The 8,230-nt window shown below is 34.5% G+C and overlaps 1 protein-coding gene across 1 annotated transcript; it reads right to left on the bottom strand.

The window, feature by feature from the left end:
* Positions 1-1,268: 1,268 nt before the first annotated feature.
* Positions 1,269-5,386, bottom strand: LOC111396680 (uncharacterized CRM domain-containing protein At3g25440, chloroplastic). Its single transcript, XM_023023136.1, has 4 exons — positions 4,972-5,386; positions 4,464-4,824; positions 2,532-2,961; positions 1,269-1,752 (listed from the first exon to the last, which is right to left on the bottom strand). Exons 1-4 carry the CDS (start codon positions 5,043-5,045, stop codon positions 1,343-1,345), a joined length of 1,275 nt encoding a protein of 424 aa, XP_022878904.1. The 5' UTR covers positions 5,046-5,386; the 3' UTR covers positions 1,269-1,342.
* Between the last annotated feature and the right edge of the window lie 2,844 nt (positions 5,387-8,230).

Here is an 8,230-nt window from a genome sequence, read left to right as displayed (position 1 = left end):
GTTTCCCTTTTAGTTTTCAGTAACAGATTTTCTAAAAATTTCTTTTCAAAAAATCACTTTTATAGAAACACTATGTTTAACTAAAAAAGTAAACTTATATAAGTTAAAAAAATATACTTTTAAGAAAAATCACTTATAAGATCAATTCTATTTTATGTAAAAAATTGCTTACAAGTAAAAACGTTACTTTAAAACAACCAAAAAGGGAAAAAAAAATCACTTATAAGTATAAAAATCACTTATAAGTAAAACAATCACTTATATGCAAGAAAATTAATTATAAGTAAAAAAAATTCTTATAAATATAAAAAGTTATAGTTAAAAATAAAATCACTTACTTGTCGAAAAATACATACAAGTTATTAAAAAAAAAAAAAGAAAAAAAAAACTGACTAATAAGTTAAAGAATTTATTTAGTTAAAAATTCACCTATATATAAAAAATTATTTATGAGTAAAAAATTGTGTACAAGTAAATTAGAAGTAAAAAGTAAAAAATCTTAGAAGTAGATATATTGTCAAAATTGTCTTTATTACTTATATGAACTTCTCATACAATATAACACCAAATACCATATTAGGACAATGGCTTCCCGACCCACTCTAATCCTACTCCCTAAATCTAATCTAATACATACTGTACTAAATGTGTCTAATACAGTGTACTACAAGTGTCTTTATAAACTATTGTTAATATAATTTAATTTTCTTTTTGTTTGATATTTTTAACAGACCATGCTACACAAATATAATAGTTGACATGGAGAATGATCGAACACTCACACCTCGGAGGTCGGACATTATTTTATTCACGCGGGATCCAAGCTTCATGTGAGGGTCGATCACCCATTTGGTCACCAAAATTCGGTCACTTCGGCATTTTCCATTTTTAACTAAATCAGAATCACAAAGGAATTGTTATTGCAGCCTTTGCTAAACAGGTCGGAAGACGCAGAGGCCATAGCACTTCAGGAGGGCCTTTTATTTGCACAAAGGAACAACCGGATTCTCTTAGATATAGTAGCTCTTTTACAGGAGGATGGCCGTAATTCTTAAAGCTTTGCTCCCCATAACAAGAACAAAGTAAACCACAATCTAACTTCCTTTTCTATTGATTCTCCGATTAGACAAAAATGGGTCGATTCTAATTCTTTGGACATTGCACCAATTGTGTGCGATGATATTTTGGTAAGTTTCTGTCCCCCCATCCCGACGAAAAAATCAAAACCATTAAATACTGTATAATCTGCTACTGATGTATTTGAAAGCAAAGTGATACGAGAAATTGTATTTGTAGAGACATTCTGTGGCAGAATAAATAGCTTCTAGAAGGTAGATACAGATCATATTAAAGTTTCTCGAGTTTCTATACAGCCAGCATTTTCTTTACATTCGTATATTGTTGGTGACACGGAACAACTGACAAAATCTTCTTGCTCATTAAAGGAGTTATCTCCCATGCTTTCATCAGAAGAAACAATGTCTTCATTAATGTCGTCATCCTCGATATCAGATAGCTCTTGCTCGGTAAAATCAGCTTCCATCTCTGAAAGAACTTCAGAACCCTTTCCTGTCCTTGAAGAAGTAGTCTTGTTAACAAGTTCAACCTTCTTTGACTCATGTTTGACCTTTGGATGATCGAGGATTGATTTCGGATCCCTATTGTTTGGATCACCATAAAGAGCAACATGTCTGTAATATAGTTCAAGTTCCTTTTCTGCAATTGCAATGAAGCGCATCATTTCCAATACAACTGAGATCTAAAACGGATATATCAAACAAAAAGCCCAAATCTTAATCGTCAAAGATGAAAGTTGCAACAAGAGAACTGTGATATCCTTTAATAAATGTAACAGTAAATATTCTGTGCCAGAAGCAACTGTTTGAAAATGCAAAATATATTACTTTTTCTATTATTAGTGTGTGCTTCCAAGAAATCCAAGGGAAAGATTCTTGTAGATCATTTTGTCATAACTATTATTCTTTTCTAGAGCAATTATTAAACCAGTGTCTCTTATTCCTAGTAAATAAATCCTTCTAACAAAACACTATCTTAAGAAACCCAACATATAATCATTCAAAAGCAGACAGTATAGAAATCGAAAAGGGGTTAAATAAACGGTATCACCACCTAACTTTGAGACACAGATACAGGTTTTGTAAAGGTTCCAAGCATGCAGCCAACTGATGGAACATGCAGTTGAATAGGATTTTGCTTTAATAGGATATTGTTATTTCTTCTTTTGTGCTGTAACAACAGGAGGGAGAATGAATTTGAAGTTTCAACATGACAAACTCAACACATGAATGCTCATGTCAAAATGTCAACAAAACTGATGAAACCCTTTTGATGAATTTTCTTAACTCTTACAAGCTTAGGAAGTTGCCAAGGCATCATCACGTGACAAAATAAACAAGTCTCGAATATAACATATATTGGCATGTGTAAGAAGCAAGACGTGTGGCTGATAATCTTCCCCATGACAGCATTAACAAGTGTGCAATTAATTTGCTCACACAAAGAAGCATCACGAAGCTTGAGCATGCAGGAGAAACTTACCCGTTTCTTAGACAATGTATCAACTGGTGACATAACCTCTGGCTGCACATAGTTCTTTCCTCGATAGAAGATTATGGTGTCATCTCCAATTATATGGATTGGGATTCCACCGCTCAGCCTAGCAATCTCATTTGCATATTCATGTACTTGACCAGGTTTGCAAGGCTTGCAGATGACCTTGACAGTTTCGTGTTTCTTCCAATGCAGATGCATATTGAGAATAACACCTCCGAAGATTCCTCTTCTGCCAACAGGTACATAATTAGACCGTTTCTGGGCCATTTTCTTCATATAAAATCGTTCTTCACCGGATAACTTGTAGGGCTCTACCACAGGACCCTGAGCCTGGGGAACTTCATACCTCTTCAGCCTTTCAATTAGTAAGGTTTCCTTAGTTTTTGCCTGAAAATTGACAAAACCTTATAATCTGGAATCATCATTGATAAGTTGGTTATTCAGTAAAGCTTTCGGATATTTGAAAACATCACAGATGAAAGCATGCTAATGTAGGATTGCATAGATTTCCTGAACACGGACATGATTTTGTCCCCCATAAAAACATTAGCTATATGGTTAGCACCAGTGATTTAGAGCCTCGCAGTTGAAATAGAAAACATTGAACTTCTGTTCAGTTTAAGACTTCGTCTCTTTAAAAGCTTGAAGGCCTCCAAAAGTATGAATGTCAAACCAAACCAGTTTTCTGGAAAAGCAATAGAACTAATCAAGTATTCCAGTCAATGAAGATGCTGCTTCTAGTTTCGTTTATTTAGTTCTGTAAAGCTAGTGGTACCTTTTTGGGCCAGATTTGAACTCCCAACATTGAATAAACAAAAGGTCATCACAAGGTAAATAAAAACAAATTGTATTTAAAAAATCTGAAACCAAAATACCACCATCTCAACCAAACTCCAAATTCCAATAATGAACTCTCTTATCCATACGAATAAACGTTTAGCGTTAAGTCCAAGAGAAATGCAAAAGGTCATAAAATGACAAACAATAACATCAGAAAGCACATTAAGTCTTAGCAACTATATGTGTACAAAAAAAGAATTAGCCGAGTTCTATCCCAATTAACTTAGGTTCAACAGATAAATCTTTTCGCTACTCCTTTTGATACAACGCTAAATCTATTGAAAAGTTGAATGCAATTTGTTATCAGTAACCAAATCATGTCATGTTAAATTGGTATCTCTGTCTCTGTCTCTCCCCTTTTAGATGGTTATACTCTATAACCGCATTCCTCTTGCAAATATGAGCTTCTTATACAAGACTTGACTCACCATCTAAGTCATTCTCTACTTCTCTTAATTCACTTCCAATTAATTTCACTCCACTTATTGAAGCATATGCTTATTTCCTACTTTATCCATTCCAACATGGCCACACATCCACGTCAACATCTTAATTTCTGCTACATACCACCTTATGAACATTTTTCTTTTTAGCAGTCCAACACTCAGTATGTATATCATTACTAGTCTTATAATCGTTATATACATATTAATATCTTCTTATCGTATGAAGTCCATGTAAAACTTCTTCATCCTCGTCCTGTGCACAATATCCAAATCTTTTTTCCCTCATCAATAATCACATTTGAATACCTGTAACAATGGATCTCTAGAACAATGACAACCATCATCTGTACTGCTATTAGTAAAAGAATATAATTTATATTCATCTTATTTTCAATTTAACATCAAAACTTAAGATTTCGAAGTGTTCCTTTAAAATTCTGTCCTACAACTTATCTTCCACCTAATTTCCTCAATTAAAACATTGTCATCAACGAATGTCATACGCTAAGGGTTCTCGTACGAGATATGTCTCATAAACAGGGACTTAGAGCATAACATGATTGCAAGCATACAACAACAAACATATGAGACTTTAGGGTATACTCTATCCAGCTTGTACTTGATCCTTTCCTCTGCATTAGCAAACCTCTGCCTCTTCTTCTTGCCTTTGATTCCAAGCCTTCTTGGGTCTCGCTTATTAGCATCTTTTCTCTTCTGTTTCTCTCTCTTCCTCTGTAGCTTCAGCCTTTTCTTTGTTTTCCATTTCTCCTTCTTTGGAGGTTCTGTTTCATGAGTCTCAAACTTGGGTTTTCCTTGAGGTGATATTACCAAACTCACGGACCCGTGACTCAAGCTTCTCTTCTGTAATAAAAACATCACACACCAAGGATTTTGTGGGTTCTGGGGAAAATGTAATAAAGACCTTGAAAGCGCAACCGTGGGTACTGGGATTTGGAGAATTGGCCTGGAAATTGAAGAACACAACAAAAGAAGTGCGAAAATAAAATGGAATGTGGTAGTACTTTTTGCTTTAAAGTTAGCACCTTAAAGCATTTGCTAGATAATATACAAACAAAAATGCAATCGCACGCAGAGAGACGAAGAGAGCTACCTGAAAGAAAGAGGAGGGCTGAGAAGAGAAGACACAGAGAGTCTACGGAGACTGCGGAGCAATGAGTTGGCCATTTGCTGTACCTTCTACATCTAGCAAACTTAATTCGATGATTACGCTATCGTTAGTCCAAACTGATCGCCCATATTTATACTGCTACATGGTTTGTTATTGTAATTTTCTTCTGAAAACACAACTCCAATCTCCCTATACAGAGTGGTGTGTGTGTTGGAGACGAGAGTGGTGGCGATGGGGAACGGTGATGGTGGAGGGAAGAGAGTAGAAGGGCTGATGGACGGTGGCGGGTAGTGTGGTGAAAAGGAGTGAAGGATGAGGCAGCGGCGGCAGGCCGGAATGAAAGTGGCCGTGGAAAGGACGTCTTGGGCCTTAAAATTGAAAAATGTTTTAGGGCCCATTTTTTATTTTACGAATTTTATGAAAGTAACGTGGCTTTTTTAAAAGAGTAATGCTACATTGATAGAATTTTTTTTTATAGATATTTTACAGAATGCTCAAAGCAATGGGATCCATTACAATAAAATATTCACATGGAATCCATCTCCATATGTCTAATCTGTAGAAGATCTATACAAAACTCCCTGTACACAAGCTATTTTCCTTCTTAAAATCACTTCATGAATGGAAAATTCTTTTAAAAAATTAATTTTTAAATAAAAATCAAGACGATTTCAAATTTTTCTACACGAAACAAAATAAAAAATATTAGTTGACGGGCATTTAAGTCATTCATTTGAAATTGGTAAAATCTATTGGTTGATAAATTATCTAGGCATGGTAAATAAGTGATAAAAAGGTGATTTTTTTTTTAAGAAATATATAATTAAAAATGAATATAAAAATTAAAAAAAAAAACAAAAAAAAAACGTGATTTTCAAAAAATCACTCCAACATGAGCATTAACAGTTTTATCAAATGCTGAGACAAGTTTGAGCAAATTCTTTTATAGAACGTGTTTGGGAGTGATTTTTCATTTTTAGTGATTATAGTTTAAAATATGTGACTCAATGTGGGTATAAGAGAATGTGTGGAAAATAATTAAATAGTAATCTTGGTTCATGTCAAATGTGTAGTTACCAGCTCAATTTTGTTCTAGGTTTACTTCATTCCTTGTCGAACTCAGGGGTATTGGACATAGTAATTAAAGCCAAAATGAATCTTTTTAAGCCACATCAGATTTTCTTTCATCTACATCTAATTTTCCTTTTATTCTTCTATTTTGAAAATATTATTAGTAACTTATAAGGAGGAATAGTAGTACGTCTCATAAAATATATAGATAATAAATGAATGGTAATTATGAATGTATAGTGAAAATCTATATTTGAAGTTAATTGAAAATTATAAGGTCCTGTTTGTTTCCCTTTTTTTATCATAAAAATGAAAAATATGACCGTTATACATCACATCAAACCACCATATTTGACTTTTCCTCTTTTGTATGGATCCCATAACGATTATATTTTTCATATAAGAATGAGACTAATAATTTTATCAAAACAGAATCTATATTTCTAGGCTTTTCCTTGCGAGGAAGAAGTCAAAGGTGGACAAGAAACAAGAAAGACAATGACATTCATCTTCGTAAAAATATTAAATTACATACTTTAGTTTTTGGATTAAATTTTGAGTGGTTTTAAAATAAGAATGACAAGATTAATGATAAGTAAAAGAAAATAACCAAAGAGTAAAAAGGCTAAAATAGTTATTATTTGGTCAAGATTGAAGCCAAGTAACCTCAGCTACAAAGCTAGCCTAACTTTTGTCACTTCGGTTGAATACCATGAAATTGTGTTGCTTCTTGGAATGTTGAGAACAGTTGTGCTACAATGACATCACAATTTATAGATTGGTGTACATACACATGATGTGATGAAATATGATTTGATCAAAACTTCATCAAGGAGAAAACCTTCTCTCTCTTTTTAACACATCATCTATCTGTAAAACTTTCTGTAACTCCTTATGTAAAAGTAGAATTATTCTACTAAGAAATCAAGTTAAGTCCAAGTAAAATACTGTAACCCGAGGTGGATTATCGATCAACAATATCCAGTCAAAGAAAGATCTGAAGGGCCAGTTTGTCAAAGGCACGAGCCATAGTCGAATGCTCCAGCTAGACACCTCAAAATGCGTTCGGTTGCCTTCCAATGAACTTCGAGGGGTTACTGCATGAACTGATAAGCTCTATTAACACTATAAGCTAGCTCAGGACGTGTTATCGTAACATATTGCAAGGTCCCATCCACACTCCTACAAGGCTGAGAGTCGTGCACTAGATCGCTTCCATAAAGAGCAAGTTTCTGGTCCGGTGATGATGGGAGATCTAACACGCCAGGCAATTTATTTCTTGACCTTACAAAGAAGATGGGTGATCCATTTCATTTCGGATAGATGAAGCCCCTCTGCTGTATACTCAAATTCCCAAGAAAAATGTAAATATACCAAGGTCCTTTAGTGCAAATCTGTGATTGAGTTTGGTAATAAATCTTGTATAAACAACTTGTTGCATCCAGTAACTAGGATATCATCAACATAGACGAAAATAAATGTGGAACCAGATGGTGTGATATGCACAAACATTGGATGAACAGACTTGGCTGAGAGATCCAAATTTCATCAAAACATGACACAACTTCTCAAACAAAACACATGTGGTGTGGCTTGTCTGAGGCCATACAAAGAGTTAGGAAACTTCGAATACTAACTCAGGAGCTGAGGTATCTAGCAAACCAGCTGGTTGCTGCCAATATTCTTCTTCCTCTAAACTACCCGATGGAGAATTAGAAGGGATATTATTGTAAGTTTCCAGATTTAAATGCATATTTTAGAAAATGTTACTATAGTTTGATTTATTACCTTTTGCAAAATTTTCTTCCTTAGTATACGCCTTTTGAAACCCTGTATAAAGGGATGTTATGCTATGTAATTGATAACCTTGAATGAATAAAACTTGATATCGTTCTTCTCCAATTTCTCTACTCTCTTTCTTGTCTCTCTCATTTCTCATCTTTTCTCCCCTTTCGCCTTCTTCTACAATTGTTCTATAACATCCGACGTCAATTTGACATCAGAGAAGAATTGATGCCGGATTTATACAAGAATTATAAGAGAAGGAAGGGATGGCAATAAGGCAGGTTTGGGTCGGAGCTGGGGACGGGCAATTTCCCTCTCCATACTCGCCCCATTACCCGTTCAAGGCGGGGCGGGTCAGAGCCCTTGACCCATTTACGTACACATT

Source organism: Olea europaea, chromosome 7 (genome assembly GCF_002742605.1).
Source record: "Olea europaea var. sylvestris chromosome 7, O_europaea_v1, whole genome shotgun sequence".
NCBI lineage: Eukaryota > Viridiplantae > Streptophyta > Magnoliopsida > Lamiales > Oleaceae > Olea > Olea europaea.
This window is presented reverse-complemented; position numbering and strand designations above follow the sequence as displayed.

Coding starts and splice junctions, on each gene's coding strand:
- LOC111396680 (XM_023023136.1), bottom strand. CDS start 5,045: ATGGCCAACTCATTGCTCCGCAGTCTCCGTAGACTCTCTGTGTCTTCT. Junction 2,962..4,463: donor TCAAGTACAAGCTGGATAGA/GTATACCCTAAA, acceptor GTCAATTTTCAG/GCAAAAACTAAGGAAACCTT. Junction 1,753..2,531: donor CTCCTGCATGCTCAAGCTTC/GTGATGCTTCTT, acceptor TTTAGATCTCAG/TTGTATTGGAAATGATGCGC.